At 48.4% G+C, this 26,498-nt stretch overlaps 3 protein-coding genes across 3 annotated transcripts; 2 read left to right on the top strand and 1 right to left on the bottom strand.

Moving 5' to 3' along the window:
- The first annotated feature begins 1,822 nt into the window (after positions 1–1,822).
- LOC127301734 (NADH-ubiquinone oxidoreductase 20.9 kDa subunit) lies at positions 1,823–2,488 on the top strand. The gene is made up of 2 exons (XM_051331996.1): positions 1,823–2,069; positions 2,169–2,488. The coding sequence occupies exons 1-2, from the start codon at positions 1,916–1,918 to the stop codon at positions 2,324–2,326; spliced, it is 312 nt and encodes a 103-aa protein (XP_051187956.1). The 5' UTR covers positions 1,823–1,915; the 3' UTR covers positions 2,327–2,488.
- Positions 2,489–8,784: 6,296 nt separating this feature from the next.
- Positions 8,785–10,138, bottom strand: LOC127301733 (spermidine synthase 1). The gene has a single exon (XM_051331995.2). The coding sequence runs from the start codon at positions 9,987–9,989 to the stop codon at positions 9,015–9,017; it is 975 nt and encodes a 324-aa protein (XP_051187955.1). The 5' UTR covers positions 9,990–10,138; the 3' UTR covers positions 8,785–9,014.
- A 10,347-nt stretch (positions 10,139–20,485) lies between these two features.
- Positions 20,486–21,085, top strand: LOC139833714 (uncharacterized). The gene has a single exon (XM_071824058.1). It carries the CDS (start codon positions 20,486–20,488, stop codon positions 21,083–21,085), a length of 600 nt encoding a protein of 199 aa, XP_071680159.1.
- Positions 21,086–26,498: the final 5,413 nt, after the last annotated feature.

Raw genomic sequence — 26,498 nt, 5'->3', positions numbered from 1 at the left:
CGTTTTAAGTAGATATGGAATATGGAATGGAGTTCGAATGTTTGTTCGGAGTCTCGGATGGGATCCAAGACATCACGAGGAGGTCTGGAATGATCCGGAGAATAAGATTCATATATAGGAAGTCACTTTCCAAGTTTGGAAATGATCCGATGCATTTAAGGAAGGTGCTAGAATGTTCTAGAATCTTCCGGAAGAAATCACCATGGAAGGTGGAGTCCCGGTTGGACTCCACCAACCCTAACCAGCCAACCAAGTGGGAGGGTGGAGTCCATGGTGGAATCCACCTCCTTGGCCGGCCAACAAAGGGGGAAGGGAAGAGTCCCTGTCCCTCTAGGTTTCGTCCATATGGCAGTTTTTGAATTGGGGTCTTATTCAGATCTTTGGGGCAAACCCTTGGGTGTTCCACCTATATAATAAGGAGGAGAGGGAGGGACAGACTACACAAGTTGGCCGCATCACCTAGGCCCCCCCAAGGCCGGCGCCCAAGAGAGCCCCCTCTCCCAAACCCTAGCACACCTCCCTCGATCTTACACCTCTCGTAGCGCTTACGCCCTGCCGGTGATCTCCACCACTACCATCACCATGCCGTCGTGCTGGCGAGATTCCGAGGAGGATCTACTACATCTGCTGCCCGCTGGAACGGGGTGAAGGACGTCGTCATCAACACCGAACGTGTGACCGAGTACGGAGGTGCTGCCCGACTGTGGCACCGTAGATCTTCTACGTGCTTTTGAAAGCGACAAGTGATCATCTTCTGCAACAACGAGATCTAATCTCGTAGGCTTTGAAAATCTTCGAGGGTTAGTCTCATGATCTTCTCGTTGCTCCCATCTTGTAGATTGCATCTTGTCTTGGTTTTCGTTCTTGCGGTAGGAAATTTTTTGTTTTCTATGCTACGAATCCCTTCAGCCCCGACCTGGTTAACGGCTCGTCCGAGCCGCACACCCAGGAAGTGTTGTTGGGCAGGCCCATTTTACTTGTTTCATTTTTTATCTATTGGTTTTTCTTTGTCTAAACTAAATGTCAGAAGTTTTTTTAAAAAGCTATATTTTTTAATCTGATTTTTTCTTCAAAAAATACGTCTTTTTAGAATTTGATTTTAAAAATTTATTTTTTTAAAAAATATGGACAAATTTTGAGATTAACATTTCTAATTTAAACAAATTTTAAAATATTTTAATTTGAACAAATTTCAAAATAAACATTTTTTAAATTTGAATAAATTTAAAATTGAAATATTTTTAAGATTGAAATTTTTAAAATTTGAATAATTTTTTATTTAAACATTTCCAAATTTGAAATTTTTTATAATCGAACATCTTTTTAATTTGAACATTTTAAAATCTTTCTATTTTTCAAATCTAAAAAATAAAAGTAACAAAAAAGAAATAGGATAAAAACAAAAGAAAACAAGAAAACAAAAAAAACAGGAAAAAGGAAACAGAAAAGGAGAAACATTAAAGAAAAGAAAAAAAGGAAGCCTAACTGGGTCGACCCGTACCACACGCGGGGTGTGCGGCGCCGCGCTGTACGCGCCGACCTGGCCGGTTTATAGGGTTTGCCTTCTCTCTGTATAGGCAATAATTTAAAAATCAAATTCTAAAAATACCGTATTTTTGGAAAATATTCAGATTAAAAAATCTAGTTTTTTTTAAAAAAAACTGACAATTATATTTTAGAAAAAGAAAAAACAACAGAGTAAAAACGAAACAAGTAAAATGGGCCGGCCCAACATCACCGCCTGCGTGTGCGGCTCGGACGAGCCGCCGACGGCCGACCAGCCAGGTCGGGGCATAGGACCTCCCCAGAGAGAAGGCAACCACTCCCCCTCCTCCCAGCCCTGACCCACCTTCTCCTCTCCGCGACCAAATCTGCCGCCGCGCCGCCGGAAGGAAGAGAGCCCCGCCGCGCCGCCATGAACACCGACATCACCTCGTCAGTGAAGCCGGAGTACCCGGTGGTGGACCGGAACCCTGCCTTCACCAAGGTCGTCGGAAACTTCTCCGCGCTCGACTACTTCCGCCTCTCCACCATCTCCGCCGTCTCCGTCACCGTCGGCTACCTCTCCGGTACGTCCTCCTAACCCCCCCCCCCCCCACACACACACACACACATACCATCTCCAGCTTCTCTCGCTCACAGAGCCTCAAATCGGCCGGTGCTCGCAGGGATCAAGCCGGGGATCCGCGGGCCGTCCATGGTGACCGGGGGCCTCATCGGGGTGCTGGGAGGGTTCATGTACGCCTACCAGAACTCCGCCGGGCGCCTCATGGGGTTCTTCCCCAACGAGGCCGAGGTCGCGCGCTACAAGTACAGGCTGCAGTAGGGAGCCATCGTTTCCCCTCAGCTCTCTACCGACATCTTTTACCTTCCTGATCTCGTCTTAGCTTCACCTGATATGGGCAATGTATGGCCTCGGTTGAATAAATGTGGTACCTTGCTGCACAGTTGTGAGGAATTCATGCTATGATTTATCTCTTTTTTGGTATGATTGCGTCAGAATTTGGTTAGGGTTTCGGTCAACTTGTGAAATTTGGGACTGGGGGTTCGATGTGTTGAAATGGATTTTGATATTTCGAGATTACCAAGTGTTATTCTATTTTCCCTCACTCTGGTTTTAGCCTTGTGGAAATTCTGTTACTAGAGTGCCAAGAATTCAAGATAGCTGTCGTATGGGGAGTTACCTGGTGTTAAACTGTTATTATGGGCCAGATGAGGGTTTTGAATTCACTGCACTTGCATCTCGAAAGAAACTGGGATAGTAAAGTTAGACAGTAGGTTTTGGGACAGCGCCCATTGCGCACATAAACTTCATCCATGCTTACTGCCTCAAGAAATAATTAAGTCATGGTGCCAAATAAGTTGGTCCTTATGGTGATAATGATATGGGCAAGTGTGCCTCTATAAATTTTGGAATAATATGAAGTAGAGACAATTTTCAATGCGATGCACCATGGTACTTCGTCGGATATGCTTGAAGGGTATCATACAAATCTATGTCCGATTCCATGTATAAATATCCTAACCTTATATTATAATGAATCCGTCTGTGAAATTTGGGGATTGTCATGTTATTAGAATTGATTTTAGCTTCTTTTAATTAGGGATTGTGGTTTTTCTTCACCTGCAGTGGTAAGTTAGGCTATTTGAGGTGGTGAAAGCTTATCAAAAGATTTTCTTGATAATTCTTGTGTACATGTGTGGACAATTACCTAGTATTGCGGATGTTGGCCGCAGTTTCTCAATTTGGTGCACATGCATCTCAAAAGAGTCCAGGAAAGGGAGGTACGGTAGGTTGAAGGAGCACCTGAGCACATAGTAAGTCCACTGATGCTTACTAGCCTAGGAAGTTAATAAGTTATTAATAGTGCCAAAATTTATGATCTGCCTGATGATAAGTCAACTGATGCTTGCTAGCCTAGGAACTTAATAAGTTATAGTGCCAAACGATCTGATCTGCCTGACCATAGTTGTATCGACGAGTGTGCTTTCACACTTTTTTTAGTTAGTATGAATAGAGTGGTTATTCTTCACCCTTATTTTATCTAGGAACGGAGGGAGTATTATTCACCTTATATCTAGGAACGGAGGGAGTATTATTCACCTTGGTCACTTGCTGTTTGGTTGGAATCCACTAATAAAATTAAATATTCAGTTCACTAGCTTGATATTATTCACCTTGATTATTTGATCATATGCTTGAATCCACTAGTCAAGTTTGAATTTCAGAACACTTCCTGACTACCTTTTCCCTTATGATTGGGTGAGTCTTTTAGCTCTTTTGTTATGATTGGGTGAGAATTTGGTTGTTGATTTGGGCAACTTATCTAATCGAGTAGGAATGTGTGGTCCAGTTGTGCAATTTTAAATTATTTGTTAAATTGGGTTTTAACTTGCTTTTGCATGTAGTGGTCGGTTAGAAAAAAAATTCTGTCAAAAGAATATCATATTTAGTTGGGAATACCTGATTTTATGGCCCTGATGTGGGTGGTGAACAGATGTACATATCAAAAAATCTAGAAAAATGAAGATAAATTTTTATCTGTGCTTATTAATCTAGCAAGTAATTAAGTTATGGTGCCAAGTAACCTGAGCTGTGTTCATGATATTGGCAAGTGTGATAGTTATGTTGCTACGAAATAGATATTGGTTATTCTCCTGTATTGTTGTGTGCTCACCATGATCAGTTGATGCTTGGTTGGAATTTGATTCTAAAACAAGTATAATAAATGTCACCTAAATATCTATCGGGGTATCAGAGGGTGTTACTAATCTTCATTTGAAATAAGCAGCAGTTGAATAAGTGCAAATACGAAGGCTAAAAATGAGCTACCAAAAGTTCTAGCATTTATTGGACAGACGCGATACATGAAGGCATCATATGATGAATTATTTTATTCTGTGTAGGAAATGTGCCAGAACACTTGGCATCATTTTGTTTCATCTCTTGTGCATGTCAACAAGGTCAGAGCAACCTACCATGATACCTTGTTTGATGTGTGTTTTTCATGTTGTCATAATCAGACTAGGGCTGAATTGATGTTGGTTAACTGCTCATAGCAGGTTGTCTTGGAGGTAGAAATCTGTTGTTACATGGCTAATCTGGTTAGGCTTCCTGCCTTCCACAAAAAGTGTTCTTCGAATGCATATAATTTAATGAGCATGGACTCTTGATTTTAGCAAGAGAGAAACCATAGCTTAGGTTGCTTACCAGCAGCTTTGCTTGTACATGATTGAACTGCACTTATAGAATTTAAGAATGTATTGCTTGAAGAGTATGATTTATTGTTTGCTCTCCACTATTCCAAGTTAATTCTTGTTGGAAAATTGTGATGTCATATGTCCAGTTGCTAGGTTCTATCAAAATATATGTTGTGGAAGTGGCGTTCATGTTTGGCCTAATGGCTCTGCGTTGCCTGGGAAACTATGGGTTTGTTTGGTTCTGTGCTAGCGCCAGCCCTACCAAAATATTGGCATGCCATGGCGTTTTGTTGCTGTTTGGTTGGACTCCAATTCTTTGGCAAGCCCAAGCCAGCCCTGTACATGGCGATGCATTTTGACGCCAATCCGTGGGCGAGCGGAGGGCGGTGGAATCCTGAGCCAATATTTTGGCTGCAGCTGCCTGAACCCATGGGTAGGCTCTGCGAGATCAAAAGATACACCAATAACTGCAGGGAATATTGTAGATTTCCCTGGTCCGGTCAGGGAATATTGTAGATTTCCCTGGTCCGGTCATTTGAGATGTTCTCTGAGAATACAATGGACACTAATCTTGCAAAGAAACATCTTGTCATAGTAGGAGTATATCTGGATTTTATATCAGATATAGCTATATAGTTGGTATTTGCTGCCATTCATGTCTGTTTGCATGCATGGCTTCTTATTGTGGAGAAGTGACGTTACTTTTAGCTATTGAGCATTCATGTTTCATTCTCGACAAAAGATTCCAAATCATTTTTCCAATTCAAGCACATTTTAGAGATTATCCATCAGGGATTTTTTTTAAAAAAAAATCACTGGACACGCTAGTATGCTAGTAGCATTTTCTGATTAACCATTAGCTGCCTACCGTGTTTTTTTGTTTGTTTGGGAGTGCTTATCACATAAACCGACCAAATGGATCTTGTGTATCCATTGGAGTAGTGTCAGCGGAAACAGATATATAGCCTGCGTACAACAGAATAACAGATAATGTCAATACTGGAGTCCTATTCCGTTATCAACTACTTGTGTAGAAGTTGCCATTTTGGCTGCTTAGTGGTGTAGTTGTATTGATCCAAACTCCAATTCTTATTTTTGAACTGATTCAAATGCCACTTTGGGGCGCTAGAAGCTGTTGGTAGAAAAATAACTCAAATAACTTAGGGCTAGGTGCACTAGCACATATATATGTAAGTATCTATTAATGATGTTCTATCTAACTGATACGGCTGCAATGTTTTCAAAAAATAACTGCTACTGCTACAAAGAAGGGGGCATAAGGCTTGGGAGACTGCAATAATAATAAAAGCTCCAGAAATTATTGAAAAACTCCAACAGTTATAGAAATTCAAACAGCTAACCTAGATTTTGAGTACGTGGAACCTACATTAAGTTTTGCAAATTGGAGTAGATGAAATGGAGAAGGCTCTTTCAATGCAATTACATGCACAGTCAGGCACCTTGATTATTCGGCACTACAGTTAAATAAAAGAGAAGTTAGGCGTATTATTTTAGGATGTGGTATTATAGGTCACCGGATGAGTAAATTTGATGAGAAGTGCATACTGTACAGAACTTCACATTGAGATCCTACAAATAAAGAAAATAACATAGCAAGGTAACTGCAATGGGGATGGGACATGTTTGAATGAGTTTTGGCCATGTACATAAGATTTGAATACCTTCTTTGACCAAAATAACCTTAAGAACTAACTTAACTATCCATTATTCTACTTCTTTTGTCATCTCCCCCGTATCCACATGAGCACGGAAGTCACATGCTGCACCTCACTTCCTTGTAGATACCCACACTATTTGCCAGTTACCTCCTGGCCACCGTTTCAATCTCCAAAACTCCTATCCGATGCAAGGTGAATTATCGTGAGTGTATATTGCTTGTTTGGAAATTCACGGTAACATCTCATGAGTTGGCTAGCCTTTGGACTATTATGTGACTTGTACTACACTTATTCAGTTGTTCCTCGCAAAAAAAGAAAATGCACTCATGAAGCCTTCACAGACTCAAAGAATGCAAAACAACACTGAAACCTACCGCGGTTGAGATTCAGTGGCAATTACTAGCAAATAATACCAGGTATACAGGTGCATTTCAGCATACAGTACAGGAGCTACTAAGGTGACACTCGTGCAGTTTAACATTCAGTAGCCAGAACCAAGTCTATTCAAACCAGAAAAGAATTCAACAGGTGAAGAAGCCAAAACTGCATACACATTCACAATTCAACCGAAACTTAGATGCATGTAGGAAATCTGACTAACGTTGACATAAGAAATCACATATTTGTGCAATACATGTATCATATAGGTACACCAATATGTTCCGACAACCATATTAACACAACCAAGATGGTCAGAACAACCCACCATTGAGTTCACAAGCAAGTAAAAAGGGATTTAGTCCAACTCTCAAGCAGCACACAAAGCGATATTTCACTGACCTAAAAGAAGGCGAGTGATATTTCAATCATATCACGGAAACTGAAAAATGATTAAGAACCATACAAATCTGCACAACCTTTTTGGGAGGTGGGGAATCTCTTCAAATAAGCTAATTTCTGAGAAGCATCAAGGTAAGCTTTCCTACTACGAAACAAAGGTGTTCACTGCCGTACTCAGACAAACTGACAAGTAATTCAACGCAAAATGGAAACAAGATACTTGTATGCATCAAATGGCTTGGTGCATACATAGGAGTAGAAGGAGAGTGGTGAAAATAGTACAGCTACAATCAGTTAATAACTTTGCTAACCAGCCATAGCACAAAAAAAAGATAAAACACAACTACCAATTGAAATATTGCATAATTAATGAGACTATCGCTTGCATATAACCTAATCAACAAACCATCAGATGGCGTCCAAAGTAAAAGCAGCGAAAGGGGCAGAACCAAAATCCAACTCTTCTTACATACTGAAGAGTAAAGAACATTGTTCATCCACACATGTTATGTCAAGGGGCAAAATATTTGTTGATCTATCAGTTCTCCAATTTACAGTGTATTCAGAGTCATGTTCCTGATATAGCTTATTAAGCATTCCTTGTATCATGATATGTTTAACCAAATGCAGTTCTAATAAATGTAACATCATCAAGATTTAGTATTAGTAATGCAGAAATGCAGAAATAGCTTTGTTGTGCTTCAAACAATAAAGTAAGTTTACATGTTGATAAGCTGCATATACAAGTGAAGTGTTGCTTTCAGAGTAGCAATAATCAGTTTTAAGCAGCTATGGGCATATGGCCGCTGACCTGATTTAGATCTCTGGTCAAGCTGCATATAAAGCTCATTGTGCATGTCTTTCATCAGGATTTGTTAAGCCAGATGCATTTATGCTATACTAAATCTAAATAAACTAATGGAAATGAGAATCTATGAGAGAAGATGTCAAGAAACGCAAATATATATGATATTCCTTCTGGTCCACAGAATTTTTGGTAACAGAAGAAGTTTCAGCACAAATGAGCTAATTGTGGTTCATTTTGGACCAAGGGAACATTAACATACTCATCATACCTGAGGATTCCACTACATTAACCAGATCATGCCAATTAAAATCCTACAATAGCTTAAATGTTGTAAAATTTATTCAGGGAAGTTGTTGAGTTGTTCTCATAATTTTTCTACGACTAAAACAGAACACAATAGCTTTAAAATTGTAGAAATTGTGTCAAAAGCTCCAAAGTTAAAATCGTCTACGCATTATTAGACAAAAGCAACATTAGAAACAGAGAAGAACAATAGGCAATATGTAGTGAAGTGGCAGTTTTTGGCTACATCTGAACTGCGTAAAGGCTTCAAGATCAGTTGACATATGAGGGGCACATGGAGCAAGATGGCATAAACATCTGGTTTCTAGCTCATATACATCTCTATAGAAATGTATGACATGCTGACCAAACAGCTTAAAACTAGAATGATCAACTATGAAACTACAACAGTTGTAAGCATAACAATAAACAGCAAAGATTATACCAGATGCTGCCATATGTAGGCACATCTTCGTAATGGAATAAAAAGGACCATGAAGGGCAACAGCTGCTGAATGATCAGATAAATGCAGGGAAAAGTAAACACAACCATATTCAGAACTTTCTGATACCATCAGGTAGCTAGGAAATACAACTTGAGACGTTCATAAGATTGAATCACAGTTACTTGCATCTCCAATGCTTATTTAATAATAATAACAATAATAAAGCTAAGAAAAGGGGCCCTTCCCTTGTTTACGTTACAACCAATTCTTCGTTGTGTCCAAACTTGCTAGCTGGGTTTCAGAGCCCCCTCTTGACGTCTAGTTGGCCTTGGCTTCAATAACCCTTCTCGCGAAGGATGGCAAACAAAATGATGCCGTGTGGAACTCGGAGTTGTAGAACTTGAGTGGTCCTTTGGACTTTGTGGAGTAGTCGTCCTCCTCAATGGTGAAAACAGGATGCTGGAAATCAACACTAGGCCCCTCCGTAGAGCAGAGCATGAAACCGATAACCCCGCTAGGGTACGTCGGCACAGTAGTCCATGCATAGTTAACGGAACCTTTGAAAACTTGGCGACAGTTGGTGACGATGTCTTCTATGATGTGCATGTGCAGCCATATGCTCTCCGCCTGCGTGCAGACAACTCCACCAGGACGCAAAGCTCTGGCCACGGACTGGAAGAAAGGCTTCTCAAAGAGCTCTTGAGCAGGACCAACTGGATCAGAGGAGTCGACGATGACTGCATCATAGGTGCCCTCTGGAGCATTCTTCAGGAAGGCAACACCGTCCCCAATGTGCAAGGACACACGGGGATCTTCGAACCCAAGAGCCAGGTGAGGGAAAAACTGCTTGGAGACATCCACCACCATCTTGTCGATCTCGCAGATGTCAATCTGCTCCACCGAGGAGTAGCGTGAAACCTCGCGGAGGACACCGCCGTCGCCGCCTCCGATAACCAGGACCTTCTTGGGGTCCTTGATTGAGCAGAGGGGGAGGTGGGTGATCATCTCCTGGTAAGCGCACTCGTCTCTCTCGGTTACCTGGATCACCCCGTCCAGGACGAGCACCTTCCCGTAGGTGGAGGACTGGAAAACCAATACCTTCTGGAAATCTGAGTTGCCTTCGAAGAGAACTTTCTCCACCTTGAGCGAGTGCGCCTCGCCGGGCCACATGGAGCTGATCTCGGAGAACCATCCGGGGATGACGGCGGAGATCCCCGCCTGCTCGCCAGCTCCGTCCACCGCTGCAGTGGCCTCGCTCTCCCGCGCCCTCTTCGCCGCAGCCTCGGCTTCCATGGCACAAAGCTAGAGCACGACGAGGAGGAGAGGATGGTAGGGAACTCGGCGTGGGTTGATGAAAGCGGTGGTGGCGGCTGGGTGGGAGCTGTGAGCCGCGCGCGGCCTTGAGATTATTAGGGTTTTTCGCTTTCCGTCGAACCTCCTTTCCTGGAGCATCTCACTTTATCTTATCTCCAGCCAGGCTTTTTTTCCTTTTCGTGGCATCTCCAGCCGGCCTCCACTTATTCCACAGGCCCACTTCCCTAAGCGGGGCCCAGTCGGACCAAAGACTGTCCATTTTGGTCGGCACACCTAAAATTAACCTCAGCACCTAAACGGACCAAGGCAAAACCTATTCTCAGCCCAGCAGCGGCGCGGATAACGCCCGCACGCGTGCGGGAAAAAGCGGGCCACAGCCCATCAGCTTCGTTTTTTGTTTTTTTTTTTGTTTTTTCTTGGGTTCTTCACGGGCTTGGTTGGTTTTTTTTGGCGTTTTTTGTTTTTTCTGGTTTTTCGTTTTTTATTTTTTTATTTTCTGTTTTGAACATATTTTTCAAATTGGAGCAATTTTAAAATTCGAGCAAATTTTTAAAGTTAAACATTTTTATAATTCAAACTTATTTTAGATATGATTGTTTTTCAATTTTTTTAGAAAGTTTCAACCCTGGAACTTTTCAAAAGTTAAAATTAATTTTAAAAAACTGAAGATAACTCCCTAGGCGACTGGGCCGGCCCAATACAAGCGAACTAGGAAGAGCCACTGTGTGCGTATCCCACACGCACGCGAGCGGGATATAGGCACGCCCACGGACCAACGTGATCTATATATGCCGGCCAAGTCGGCACCTGCACCACACCGCACACCCCATCGCGGGTGTGGGCTAGCCCGGTTTAGGTGTTTTTCTGTTTCTTTCACATTTTCCTTTTGAAGGCGGACCAGCGTGTCTAGCCCGCATATTGATCCTTTTTAATGTGTCCCATCGCATCCCCATCCCACACCCGCTAGTCCACTTCTAGCCATCCTAGTTTCCCCATTGATAGGGTTCTGGGTTACCGAGTACCTAGAGGTCGGCCAAAGTCATCAGGCCAGCCTTCCCTCAGCAATATGCCAAGGGAAGTCGGCTAAGTTCTCAGGCGGGCTTCAAACATCCAGTCACTAAATTCCTTAAGCTCACCATCGGGGTGGGCTTGACGGATCTGTACCATTGAGATGAGACCTCACAACTCAAGTCTAAGGTCACCATACATCATTACAAACATGGATCGTTGACCTAAGTCGTCTCACCCCGGGAAATGGCCCAGTTGGACCTTCCCGAGGACCCTCAACATCATCGTCTGATATGGCGCATAGTACCCAGTAGGATACCAACGTGCAACCACTCCGACTAGGAGTGGCAAAGGGAAAAGCCTCTCGACCCATTGAGGGGAGACTTTGCGCCATCCTTTCCATACCGACAAAGGACAGGGCTTTGGCTATATAAATCCTCCCTCCTAGCATAAGAAGGGAGACAAGCAGTCGAGAAGACTCAAGCACCGCACACTTCACCAAGAACACAAGAACTTTCGAAGAGCTTCTTGTGCCATCGCCAACAGTTTAGGATCTTAAAGCATATTCATCATATCTCCATCCATTTCCACCCATCGCACCTCCCTTAAGAAAGGAAGGCAGCAATATGTCAGCTTCATTCTCTAGATGGCCTCCATCGTTGTAACACTTGAGCACCTAACCACTCTCAATATACATCCACACCAGGATGTATGGCTACAACTGGGACTTCCCAAGGATGAACCTGTTGGAGATATGCCCGAGAGGCAATAATAAAGTGGTTATTGTTATATCTTAGTGTTCATGATAAATATTTACATCACATGCTATACTTGTATTAAGTGGAAACATTGATACATGTGTGTTTTGTAAATAAACCAGAGTCCCTAGTAAGCCTCTCATTTAGCTAGCTTGTTGATTAATAGATGATCATGGTTTCCAGATCATGAACATTGGATGTTATTAATAACAGGATCATATCATTAGGAGAATGATGTGATGGACATACACCCATAGTAAGCATAGCATATGATCAAGTCATTAAGTTCGTTTTGCTACAATCTTCCAATACATAGTAACCTAATCCTTCGACCATGAGATCGTGTTAATCACTTACACCGAATAGATGCTTTGATGACATCAAAGGCCACTTCGTAAATGGGTGGTTATAAATGTGGCATTAAGTATTATGAAAGTATGAGTTTAAGCGCATGGATCAAGAGTGGGATTTGTCCATCCTGATGACGGATAGATATACTCTAGGCCCTCTCGGTGGAATGTCATCCAATTAGCTTGCAAGCATGTGACTAGGTCACAAGGGATGACATATCACGGCACGATTAAAGAGTACTTATCGGTAACGAGGTTGATCTAGGTATGGAGATACCGATGATCGAACCTCGGATAATTAAAGTATCGCGCGACGAAGGGAATCAATATCGTATGTTAATGGCTCTTTCGATCACGAAGTCATCGTTGAATATGTGGGAGCCATTATGGATCTCCAGGTCCCGCTATTGGTTATTGATCGGAGGGGTGCCTCGATCATGTCTGCATAGTTCGCAAACCGTAGACACACTTAAGGTTCAATGTTGTTTAAGTAGATATGGAATATGATATGGAGAGCGAATATTGTTCGGAGTCTCGGATGGGATCCAGGAAATCACGAGGAGGCTCAGAATAGTCCGTAGAATAAGATTCATATATGGGAAGTCATTTTCAGGTTTACCGGAAAAGTTCAGGATTTTTCGGTATTGTACCGGAGGTTCTAGAAGGTTCCAGAGGGTACCATAGTGGGGCACACATGTCCCGAACGACCAACATGGACCGGAGGGGGTGAAAGGATCGTATGCCGCACCTAGAGGGGGGGTGATTAGGTGCTACCCAATTTTTAGTTCTTTTTCAAATTAAGCTTGACACAAAGGTAAATTCTCTAGATATGCAACTATGTGAATTTACCTATATGACAAGATATACAACTAAGCAAGATATAGCTAGACAAGATATAATAGAGCTATTAAGGATAGAGGTAACCGAGAGTGGAGAACGCCGAGACACAGAGATGATTCACGTAGTTCCTTCCTTTTGAGGGGAAGTGTGTCTATGTTTGGAGGAGTGTGGTCGCCACAAAGGCCAGACCAACCCCACGAAGGCCTCACTCAAGTCTCCTGTGAGCAACGCCACAAAGGCCTAGCCCACTTACACTAAGGGATTTCCTCGAGGCGGAAACCGGGCCTTTACAAGGTTCTTGGGGCACACATCCACAACTGAATCGGAGGCTCCCAATAGCTGTAACAACACAACAACAAGAACAAGAACAAATCAACCACAAACAACTATGGTTTCCAAATGGAACACTAGCAAAGGGGCCCTCAAACAAATGAGGGGGAAATGTAAATCGCTTCGGTGAAGATGTAAGTCGGGGTATTCTCCTTTGATTCTCCAAAGATCAAGAGGTTTGGATGGTTGAAGGAGGAGATCTAGTGAATCTTGTGTTTCTTGGTGTGGCTCTAATGGTGGATGAACTTGAGCAAGAATGAGAAAGTTGAGGTTGAGGAAGAAGGGGGTATTTATACCCCCCCCCCCCCCGAGAATCGAGCCGTTGTAGGAATTTGGGGCCAGATAATCCGAGCTAAGTATGGGCCGGATAATCCGGCCACACCAGAATATCCGGGCTCTACGAGAATATCCGGCCAAATATCTGGCCCGAGTCCAGGGAGGTCGTCGCTCGGGTCCTGAGCTGTTTTTCAGAGGCCAGATATTCTGTAAATATGTCGTCGTGGTGGAACAACAGATGCCATAGGATGGCTTAAGTTGGGGCCGAATGTATGCTTGAGGATCCGAGTGAGGTTAAGGTTAAAGGAAAAAAGAGATAGAAATCCGGTATGTATTGCTAAACTTGGCTGAAAGCCAGAGGTTGAAGAACGTACGGTACATGACCTGTTCTACACGCTACACAATGGATCTCTCCGTGAACCGTCCCGTGTAGGGGTGTGCCTCCTCTCCTTATATAGGGGGAGAGGTGGCTTACAAGGGAAGAAACCCTAATGGAATCTTCGATGAGCTAAGCTACTTTGGCCCCAGTGACGCTGATTTTGTCTTTAATCAGGGACTGATGACCTCGTCCGGTATCTTTTACGTCATCTTCTGCTTTGGCACCAGGGCTTCGATTAAAACTGAAGTGCTTCGCTCATCTTGTCCTTTAGTCCTTGGTGGAATCTTTGACTGGAATGCCGACATGCTACAATTGAGCCTTTGCCGGTTCTCCGGTATCTTTACCTTAGAGCTCCGGCATCTTTGCCTTTGTATCTCAATCTCTTATATTTATCGTATTCCGGCATACCCCTCCTGGTATACCGGTTCGTACTAACTTAGCACAATTCTCACTCAACTTTGAGCATCCGGATTAATCTTTAATCCGGTACACACATGCTTTATCATGGCATTCTTGCCATGGTCTTGGCCAACCGGGGGCCATCCCCCCGACATTAGTCCCCGAAGCTGGTGCGGTCCGGCTGATCTTTTTGACGGACCACACCAGGTTCCCCTCTCAAACGTACCAGATTAATCCTTCCGGTTTCAATTTAAACTTATCCGGTGCCTTACCAAACCCACTTTAGCTAACCGAACTTAACCAAGCTTTTCCGTCTTCTTTTGACGGTTTCTTTGCCATTAAACTCACCTCGACGAAGTCGAGAATATCTCAAAAACCGCACCCGTCAGTGACATGCGCACAGTGTCTGACAGGGCAGTGTCAGGGGTCAAATCCCTCGTCTCCCGTGCACATTTAATGTGCCGCACCGGATCCGTGTGGCCCTCCGTGTGCCAGCGTCCAAGAGCGCGTGTATCTCAATGCCACATGGCGGCCCATCAGTCGAAGCGACGTGGGCCGAGCGGTTTCCAGCCCATTTATCCATTTTTCTATATAAAGGCGACGGTTCCTCGTCTCCCTCACCGCGCCCCCATTCTTCGCCGTTTCCAATCTCCTGCGCTCCCTGTGCCGTGAGCTCCTGCGCCGCCGCCTGTCGCCAAGACTACTTCCTCCGGCGAAGTTCCGTGGGGAGCGCCCTGCGTTGCTCAAGCTTCCTTCTTCGCCAAGTTCTTGCTTCGTCATTCTCTTTCTTCTTAGAGGCGTACTGCCTCTCAAGGTTTTGCGCCACCGCTCGTCACTGTTGCTCTTTTCTCCGACGACCTCTTAGTTCAACGCCCTGGGGGACCTCCGCCGCCCATCCAAGGTCAGTATGGCTTGATCTGGTCCCGTCCTATCTCACTGTTCTTTGCGGGCGCGGTAGATGTATTTACTTCCTTTTCCTTTTTGTTTTTTCTTATGCCTAGATCTTCACGAGCAAGTAGATCCGGGGAAAGTTGTTGCTAGGTAGCTCAAAATACTTAGACAAAATGTCGTCTGAAGAATCCGGTAGGGAGCTTTCCGGTAGAACCCAGTTTAACGAATCCCCCGAGATCTCTCTGGGTGAAGAACAAGCCATAGAGCAAGAATCCGATGGGCTCGAGGAGGATCTCGCCCGGATGGAGGAAGAAGCCGGCGAGCCGGACTAAGAAACCGGCGGGCTGGGGGAAGAAGCCGCCAGCTCAGGTCAAGGTGTCGGTGTAAACCTCAGGGCTTACACTCGCGGAGCCTGGAAGGGCTCTGATGTGAGTCAAGCGGAAATTGACTGGTTGTACCGGTCGCCGAGGATACCGGAAGAGGTATTCTGCCGGATTCCTGGCAAGGAGCTAGAGCCTGCCCGAGCCAGGCGAAATTGTAGTCTTTGCCGCCCATTTTGAGTGCAGCTTTGGTCTACCGGCGTCGGACTTTTTTCTGCGCTTCCTTGACTTCTACGAACTTCAACCCCACCATCTCCCTTGGCAATGCTATTTTTTATCTTTCTTCTTTTGTTTCCTTCATGGAAGGGTTCGTTGGTCTCTCGCCTACCGTCGAGACCTTCGCTCGCTTCTACAACCTCTGGATCAACTCGATCCAAGATCCGAAACTTCCAAGCCCCAAACCCATAGTTCAGTGCGGGGTGTGCATACTCACGCCCCCGCCAAGGGAGCCCCTTCTACAAGTTCTCCGACTTGGAATCTTGCCGGGCCTGGCAAGAAACCTTCTTCTATGTTAGGAATTCCGGCCCCTTCGATTTCATCAATCTTCCGGCTTATGTTCCCGGCGTACTGGCCAAGACCAACCGGCGGTTCAACCCCAGGAGGGCCACGACGAGACCAACCGGATCGTCCGGTACATGGAGGAGCTCAACGACACCACCAACATCACCTCTGATGACATCGTGCACGCGTTTGTCTCGCGCCGGGTTCTGCCCTTGCAGCGTCGGGCGCATAAGATATGCCAAATGACTGGCAGGAAGGATCCCACGAGGATCACAACATTCTGTTTGAGCAAATCTGACGTGGTACTCAAGGCCAAGCAGATTTGCAAAACTAAGATGCCGGTTGACTTGAACTGGGGCATGCAGCCTTTCAACCACCGACACCCACCAACGTCCCAAGTAAGATCTTGGGGCTTCCGGAATATAGTTTCCGGGATGTTGTAAACTATTATTTTAACTTGTTTTTTCCTTGTACTGCAGGACTTTCCTCGTATTCTTGCCGAAGAACCGGAGTCCTTCACCCCCAAGCGCCTCCGCTTAGACGATGAGGATCCGGATCCTTACACCATCGGCAACATTCACAAGATGGGCCCAACGCACTCCCGTCGCCCCGGTAACATTCCTGCTCCTCGTCCGGCAAACGCTTCCGACAACGATGACGACGATTGTATTATGCTTGAGCTACTTGATCTGCTTTCCTTATCTTATGTTTTTTCTTTGTGACGCTGGCTTTAGCTGACCGGGACCCCAGGTGCTGGAGCATGTGACCCCCCTCGCTGCTGAGGTTGGAGATCCTCCGGCTCCTCGAGTCCGGAAGACTCCGGCTCCTGATGCCGGTCCAAGCGTCGGAAGGTTCCTGGCTCTGGGCCGGAGAGGAAGAAGAGGAGGAATGAGATCTCGGTCGCCTCCGGGTAAGCTTTATCAACACATCTTTCCGGTTTGCATCTTTGTACTTGTTCATTCCTGCGGCTAATTTTATTTTCTTCTTTCAGACCCGCTCTGGAACTTACCAGGAGCGCATCTGGTATGAGGCCAGAAGCTTCCAAGGACTCCTGCAAGACCTAGCCTCCTCATCAAAGCCCAGCACACTTTGGCGCCGACAAAACTCCTTCCTCCCCTTGGGGAGGTAAAATAAGTTCGGGGAGCGCGGCCCCTAAACGGAAACATCACCGCGTGGAGGAGGATTTTTCTTCCCCTCTAGAGTTTGAAGATACCAGCGCCAGCAACATGGGTGTCGACTCAGAAGAAACCGAGCGGCCAGAACCTTTGGTTCCGCCCGTCCCCGAGAACACCAGCCAACCTAGTGCTTCCCCCTCCAAGACTTCATCTTCTGCACCGCCGTCATCCTCTTCACCGGCCAAGGGCGCTTCTGCCAGCAAACCTCCTCCTGCTCTGATGGGGATATGCCCTAGGGGGGTGTGTCACCAGTCCCACTCGCCATGGAGGTGAAGGCCCAAGAAGGCTGCCAGTCGCCCAAGCGACTGGGTGACTGGGCCCTGCAGCGACTGGGTCGTAACCCCCGGATGGGCCGACTGGATGAAGATCTGCGCGACTAGAGAAGGAGATTACTTGCAAGAGGGGTGGCGAATCCCAGATTAGTAGCAACCGATATGATTCAGAGTTATCCTCATGTAACCCTAGATCGAGGGTGCCTATATAAACCCCCGAGCTAAACCCTAGAAGATATATCATCTGAGATCCAATCTCCCCCTTGTAGCTCTCGGCGTAGCCGCCGACTGAGCCCCCCATTGTAATTCTCCACTGAGTAATAGATCTAGCAGGACGTAGGCCTTTTACTCTCCGGAGGGGTTGAACCTGGGTAAAACCTTGCGTCTTGTGCACCTCGTTCCGCAGATGGCCATGTTCCCTTGCCCCCGCATCAACGAAGTGCTTCCTCCCGTAGCATCTGTCGTGGTCATATCCACGACAGTGGCGCCCACTGTGGGACATGGGACATCCGGCCTCCGAGCTACGGCGAGGCACACCTTCACCTGGGTCGGCGATCGCCGCGACAGGAAAGTCCTCGCGCGAGCGGTGGCCGTGAACGCCGTCGTCACGGACGTCCCCCGCTGGCTCAACTGGTCCAAGCAGAGCATCACGTGGAGCCGCGGCGACCACGCACCACGCATCGAGTACCCGGGGCGAGTGGCGTTAATCGTCAGGCCTAAGGTTGCCGATTACTGGCTCCCGAAGACGCTGATGGATGGAGGAAGTTCCATCAACATTATGTATTATGACACCTTCCGACGACTCGGCCTACCCGACTCACGCCTCGAGAACACAAGCGTCACCTTCCACGGCATCGTCCCGGGACGGAAGGCCTTCCCAATCGGCAAGGTCACGCTGCCGGTAACCTTCGGCACACCTGTGAACTACTGCACCGAGCGGATATCCTTCGAGGTGGTCAACTTCCGCAGCCCATACCACTGCGTCCTCGGCCGCCAGACGTTCGCCAAGTTCATGGCCATGCCTTACTACGCCTACAACATGATGAAGATGCCCGAGCCGCGCGGCGTCATCACCATCCACGGCGACCCGGACCTGGACGTGGAGTGCGCCAAGCTCGACGACGCCGTCATCGCCGACGCCAAGCTCGCCGACGCCGTCATCGCCGAGGAACGCGACAACATCGTCGAGCTCGCCAAGTACCCAGTCGACTGCAATGACCCCGCCATCCTCGAGAAGCCGACTGAGCTCGACTCGTCCGCAGCAACCTTCAAGCCTACAACAGATACTCGCCAAGTGGATCTTGTAGAGAACGACTGGAGTAGGCAGGTTACCATTGGGACGGGCATGTCCGCCCAATAGGAAAGCGCGCTCATCAAGTTCCTCCGTGAGAATCGAGATGTCTTTGCATGGAAACCTTCTGACATGCCAGGTGTCCCGAGAGAACTTGCTGAGCACAAACTACACGTCGACCCCACCGCACGTCCCGTTAGGCAAACGATGCGACCCATGGGCGAAGAGCGTCGGCGCGCAATCGCCAAAGAGGTGAACCGGCTACTCGCCGCCGGCTTCATCATAGAGATCAAGCACCCCAAATGGCTGGCAACCCCAGTCTTGGTGCTGGAAAAAAACAAGACATGGCGAATGTGCATCGACTACACCAGACTCAACCGCGCCTGCCCCAAGGACCCATTCGTCCTACCGCGAATCGACCAGATCATCGATGCACTCGCGGGGTCGGAGTCGCTATGCTTCCTCGATGCGTACTCCGGGTACAATCAAATCAAGATGGCAGTAGAAGACCAGGAGAAAACGGCGTTCATCACGCCACTTGGCGCCTACTGCTACACAGCCATGACCTTCGGTCTTAGAAATGCTGGAGCTACTTACCAGCGGTGCATGAACAGCTGCCTGGAGAGCCAGTTCGGTCGCAACGTCCACGTCTACATCGACGATGTGGTGGTCAAGTCGACTCAGCAAGATGACTTAGTCGCCGACCTCGCCGAAACCTTCGCCAACCTACGGCGCTACTAGATCAAGCTCAACCCCTTGAAGTGCACCTTCGGGGTCCGTCCGGACAACTCCTTGGCCATGTCGTCTCCAAACGAGGCATCGAGCCCAACCCGGACAAGACTTCGGCGGTCATGCGAACCAAAAGACCAACTTGCCTGCTCGACGCACAGAAACTCGCCGGCCGAGTCGCGGCACTCAGTCACTTCATCCCCCGACTCGGCGACAAGGCCACGCCACTTTACCGTCTCCTGAAGAAGTTAGACTCGTTCGAGTGGACGGATGAAGCGCAGAAGGCCCTGGAAAAACTCCAGAACGCCCTAAGAAACGCTCATGTCCTCGCGGCCCCGCTCCCACAAGAAACCATGATGTTGTACGTTGCCGCGTCCAATCGCGCAATAAGTGCAGTCATGGTCGTCGAGCACAAGGAAGAAGGAAAGGAGCAACTCACACAACGTCCAGTCTACTACATCAGCGAAGCCCTAATCGAGTCGAAGCAGCGGTACCCGCATTACCAAAAACTAGTATACACAGTACTCAGGGCCCAGCGGCGACTGGCTCCTTACTTCCACGAGCATCCCATCAAGGTGGTCGCCTCAACGCCACTCGCCGACATCATCCGCAACCGCGACGTGACCGGTCGAATCGCCAAGTCGGTAGTCGAACTCGGCATCCACAACATCACGTACGAGTCACGCCATGCGGTCAAGTCTCAAGCGCTAGCCGACTTCCTCGCCGACTGGGAAGAAGCCCAGCAGGCGAGCTCTCCGGCGGACCTCAAGCATTGGACACTATACTTCGACGGCTCCAAAAACCTCGAAGGAGCAGGGGCAGGGTCGTCCTCACCTCGCCAAAAGGTGACCGTGAGATACGTCCTGCAGCTCTGATTCGAACCCTGCACCAACAACATGGCCGAATACGAGGCACTGCTGCATGGCGTGCACATCACAAAGGAAATGGGCGCGACACGCTTACGCTGCCTCGGCGACTCCGACCTCGTCGCTAGCCAAACATCTGGCACCTGCGACGCCACCGACGCCAACATGATCGCCTACAAGCGAGCGGTCGACCAGGCCGGCGCCAGCTTCGCCGGTCACGTCGTCGAGTGGGTCGACAGGCGCAAGAACGAAGAAGCATACGCTCTGGCCAGGCTAGGGTCCAAACGACTGCCACCTCCTCCAGGCGTCTTCCTCGAGCGGCAAGTCCTACCGATGGATGAAGCAGAAGGACGTATGATCGTGCGCCGCTACATTTCCTTCACCATCATCAACAACGAGATCTACAACCGCAGCATCTCCGGAGTATTTCAGCGATGTGTCACCTCCGAAGAAGGTCGCAAAATCCTGCGCGACATCCACGCAGGGGACTGCGGCCACCACGCGGCCGCACGCTCAATCGTGGCCAAAGCCCTTCGACACGGCTTCTACTGGCCTACAGCTCACTCCGACGCAGTCGACCTCGTTCGCGCATGCGTCAGGTGCCAGAAGTTATGCCGGGCTCGGCACTAAAGACCATACCTCTCACCTGGCCATTCGCTGTCTGGGGCATGGACATGGTGGGGAAGTTCAAAATAGCTCCCGGCGGGTACACTCACCTCCTCGTCGCCGTGGACAAATTCACCAAATGGGTGGAAACGAAACCCATTAAGAAGCGCGACGGCAAAACATCCACCAAATTCCTACAGGAGTTGCTCTACCGCTACGGATACCCTCACAGCATCATCACCGACAACGGCAAAAACTTCGCCAAAGGAGAAATGGCCGATTTCTGCGAAGAGAACGGCATCCGACTGGACCTTGCTTCAGTCGCGCACCCCGAGTCGAATGGGCATGCAGAAAGGGCGAACCAGAGCATCCTCCACGGAATCAAACCACGACTGGTGGTACCTCTAGAACGTGCGGCCGGATGCTAGGCAGAAGAACTCCCCTCCGTACTCTGGGGCATTCGCACAACACCGAACAGGTCGACTGGCTACACGCCCTTCTTCCTGGTATACGGCGCCAAAGCGGTCATGCCCACCGACATCGCCCACGACTCACCGCGAGTTGTAAACTACGCCGAAGAGGAGAACGAGCGCGCTCGTCAGGACGATGTCGACCTCCTCGACGAGGCGCGAGACCTCGCACTCTCCAGGACAGCCATCTACCAGCAAGGCCTTCGCCGCTGTCACAGTCGTCGCGTCCCCAGTCGCTCCTTCCAAGAGGGCGACCTCGTCCTTCGGCTAATCCAGGACAAAAAAAAAGGCATGCGCAAACTATCTCCCCCATGGGAAGGGCCATTCGCCATCAGCTGAGTCCTCGGCAACGACGCCTACTACCTCATCGATGCCCGCAAAGACGACAACGGCGAGCCCCTCACCAGGGAGGTCGAGCGCCCCTGGAACATCAGCCTCCTCCGGCGATTTTACACTTAGTCGCCATGTATGCGAAACTTGAAGGCCTTCAGTACTTCATTCGCATTCGCCACCCGCCTCTGTGCAGCGCACGAACATATCTCCCAATCGCACAACGAGCAGATCGCCAAAGAAGCGCAGCTCGGAAACTGGGAGACTTTCGCTTGCTGCTGCTTGTAGCGTAGTCCAGAACGGCTAAGTAGCTTAGCTAACAAGGGTGTGGCGTACCGGTCAGTCGCACTTCCAGGATTGGACAAACCCCCACCCCTTACACCGTCAAGCGAAAACGGCGACTGGACCCTACGACAAGGTCGCCCGCTCGACCAGCCCCCCGGGCCTCAGCAACCGTACAATGATACACCGCACAGCATGCAATCGCCCTCCTCTGCCTTAGGCAGGTGACTTGAACGGCTAAGTACTTCGACCACGGACTCTGCAAAATGGACCCGCGGCTCGCCAAGGAAAACACGCTAAATCAAGAACCCCTTCGGAGTCGCCATGCGACTGGCCCCACGGGCCACGACGAGAGGCACGCTATAAGATACAGCGTAAAATAAACGCCACACTCTCCACCCATGAGGCTGCTACTCGCACTATATGACTACATACTACGACTGGGGACGCCCAGCTCGGCAAGAAAAACAGTCAAGCGGTAGCCTTCATCGGGGTCGCTTAGCGACTGGCCCCTTCTGGCCATGGCGACTTGGCTAACCAGACAACATAACAAAAGATGCAACAAATAACCAAACCCGCGCGATACCATAGCATTTTCATTAACCTAACCAAAATATCTTCGAGCCATGCCTTATTACAGGTTTGGTTCCGCCTGTCCCCGAGAACACCAGCCAACCTAGTGCTTCCCCCTCCAAGACTTCATCTTCTGCACCGCCGTCATCCTCTTCACCGGCCAAGGGCGCTTCTGCGCCACCACCGGCATCTGCCAACAAACCTCCTCCTGCTCCACAGAAGAGCTCCCGGAAGGGCGCTGAGATCACCGCCGAGCAGCTCTCCAGCGTTGTCACGGCTGCGGCGGCTCCACCTACCGGCTCTCAAGGCCAAGCCCTTGTTCTGCATGCCGGGCGCGCCGCCATTACCGCCGGCGAGAAGGTCTCAGCACAGCTGGGCTGGATTGTTGAGCTTAACCGCGGCGACGCCAACCTGGGCGCATTGCAGCGGTACGTGGACAAGTGGAACCTCCCTGGCCTTACCAATGCCACCCTCGGTGTTGGCAAGGACAAGAAGTTGGTGTTTGACACGCGCGGCCCTCGGAGCACGGTGCAACATCTGGGGCGACTCAAGCATGCTATGAAGGAGTTTGACAACGCCTGGCATGATGCCAACAACAACATGTTGGTAAGCTTTTTACTGGAACTTCAACTTTTCTCTTCATACCGATGCCGGTTTTCAACTTCAACACTTATAAGTATATCCTCATAGTCCCCGAGTTTCGATTAAGCACACAGTACTTAGCGCGAAACTGCTCAAAAAACGGGCATAGCTAGTCCCCGAGTTTCGGGTTAAGCACAAAGTACTTAACGCGAAACTGCTCAAAAAACCGGCATAGCTAGTCCCCGATTTTCGGGTTAAGCACAAAGTACTTAGCGCGAAACTGCTAAAAAAACCGGCATAGCTAGTCCCCGAGTTTCGGGTTAAGCGCAAAGTACTTAGCGCGAAACTTGCCTCAAAAACCCGGCATAGCTAGTCCCCGAGTTTCGGGTTAAGCGCAAAGTACTTAGCGCGAAACTTGCCTCAAAAAACCGGCATAGCTCACGGTTTCTTTTAACTTGTGCAGGGCGTGTTGGACACCCGCAAGCAATTATTTGAGGAGCTGTTGTGGGAGCACCGGGATCTTACCGAGGCCTTCGCCTCCCTCAAGCTGACTCACAGCCAGTGCCAAGGTTTGTTTGAGCCTACCGGCTTCTTTTGTACCGGCTTTTATCTTGATGAACATTGTTAATAGGTTTCCTTTGCGCAGCTGCCCTGCCGGAAGCCTCCCTCGATGACCTTACCGGCCAAGTCGTTGCGCTCAAAGGTAAGCCGCATCTGCCGGTTTGTTTTTTTCCCTTGTTATCTTTTTTCTGATAACTCCTCCCATTTCGGATTTCAGCCGAAAATGAAAAGTTGTTCGTCCAGCACCAGCGCGACCTAAAGGCCCAGCGGGATGAAACCGCCAGCCTCAAGGATCAACTGATGCAAGCTGGGCTGCAGCATGCAGGGGCGCTGAAGGAGGCCATCTCTGCTGGCGACGCCAAGGTCGAGGAGGCCCGGAAGCAATTTGCTGAGGCCGAGGAACAGCTGCGACGGGAGCTTGAGGAGGAGAGGAGGTTGCGGCAGCAGGAGCAGGAGCGGAATGCTGAACTTCTGGCGGTCCAGGTCTCACTTGACCAGATGGTCAAGGACGTTGACGACAAGGCCCTGAGTAGGTGTCCTTTCCTTTTGCTTACGAGCTTTCCTTTCTTGCCGATTTGTTCTCACACCAGCTTCTTTTGATCTTTTCGCAGGGTTCTTTCCGGATTCCCAGGAGCATTCCGAGGCTACCGCCGCCAAGGCCCGGATCAATGATTCGGTTGACGCCAACGCCCCTGGACCACAAAGCATCGCCTTGCGGCCTTGTACTCCCGCATCTCGCACATGAGGGTTGTTGATCGGCACCTTGGCCAGGTTCCGGAAGCCGTGCTGAAAACCTTCAAGTGCCTCTGGCCTGGGGAACCGGTGCCGGACAACATCATCGGCCTCGCGGAGCGGCTCCAGGAAACCGACAAGCGGCTCAGCGAGTGGCGGCACTCTACTGCGCGGGCCGGAGCAAACACAGCGCTTCGGTTCGTATGCTCCTGGTACGAATCTCTGGATCTCGAGAGCTTGCACATCATGCGTGCCGACTCCCCAACAGATCTTGATCCGGAGAAGACTGCTGCATGTCGCGCCCGTGCCTACCGGATCGCCAGCTATGCCTCCGCCAGCACCTTCATCCCTTCTTCAGTGGACTTCGAAGAAGAATACACTGATGATGAAGAGGAGGAAGAGGAAGCCAGCGATGACAAGGCCGAAGAAGAAGTTGTTCCAGATGCCCCAGAAGAACCAGCTGCCGGTAACCCCGAGCAAGCCCCCGAAGTACCCCCTGAACAAGCCCCGGAGAGCTCATCTCCGCTTTACCAGTGAACTTTGGTCATGTTCTTATGAAAAAACAATTTCGTGAAATTCCCCCGGTATGCCGGGTGAGGAGATGTAATATGCAATTTAAGTCCTTTGGTTGTGGTGAACTGTAGTAGTTAATAGGTTTGCATGCTTGACTCTTAAGCTTATTATGCGAAACCGGTAAGTTTATTTGAATGGAAACCGTTCGGTTTGTTTTCCTTGGCATTTTGCTTGGTGAAGATTCCGGATTCATTCCCGAATTCAATCTGATGCACACTTGGTTCTTTTGCTTTGGCTCTGTCTACCTCTTTTAGGTGTTTGACGTATGAGGCCCAAAGTTCTTTTGCCAAGCAAGCATTTTCTCGAACTTAGAGAAAAAACTCGAAATTTTTCACAAAAAACCGATATAACCGGGGTTAGTTAAATCTTTTCCGGGTTGCTTGTTTTTGGTTTCTTTCCTGTTTTTCATGTGCTCAAATCTTTCCGGTTTGTCTTGCTTGCCATGAAGCCGGGTTGCGGACAGCAGTTAAGTCGAAGATTTACCTTTAGGTTAAGCACACTACTAAACCGGAAAGGAAAGTTTCCAACAAACAAACCGGCATACGGAAAAAATAAACACATTACACGCGATTCCGGTAGAGGCAGTCCCCGAGATACATTCGAGGTGCCGGCATGTTTATTGATAGCAAATAAGGTACAAAAAAGAAACTCCTTACATTACCTTCTTAGGAATAGAAAGGGCGAAGAAGAGCTATGTGATATGTCTCCAACGTATCTATAATTTCTTATGTTCCATGCTAGTTTTATGACAATACCTACATGTTTTATTCATACTTTATATCGTTTTGATGCATTTTCCGGAACTAACTTATTAACAAGATGCCGAAGCGCCAGTTCCTGTTTTCTGCTGTTTTTGGTTCCAGAAATCTTACACAGGAAATATTCTCGGAATTGGACGAAACAAAAGCCCACGATCTTATATTTCACAGAAGGTTCCAGAGCACCGAAGAGGGGCCAGAGGGGAACCAAGGGGGCCCCACCCCACATGGCGGCGCGGCCAAGGGGGGGCGCCCCCCTATGGTGTGGGTCCCTCGGGACCCCTCCGAGGCTGCCCTTCCGCCTATAAAGTCTCTCCGTCGCGAAAACCCTAAAAAGATAAGCCACGAGACGAGAAAAGTTACGCAGCCGCCGCCATCGCGAAGCCAAGTTCGGGGGACAGAAGTCTCTGTTCCGGCACGCCGCCGGGACGGGGAATTGCCCCCGAAAGCCATCCATCGATACCACCGCCATCTTCATCGCCGCTGCTGTCTCCCATGATGAGGAGGGAGTAGTTCTCCCCCGAGGCTGAGGGCTCTACCGGTAGCTATGTGGTTCATCTCTCTCTCCCATGGTTT

This window comes from Lolium perenne, chromosome 7, assembly GCF_019359855.2.
Source record: "Lolium perenne isolate Kyuss_39 chromosome 7, Kyuss_2.0, whole genome shotgun sequence".
NCBI lineage: Eukaryota > Viridiplantae > Streptophyta > Magnoliopsida > Poales > Poaceae > Lolium > Lolium perenne.
This window is presented reverse-complemented; position numbering and strand designations above follow the sequence as displayed.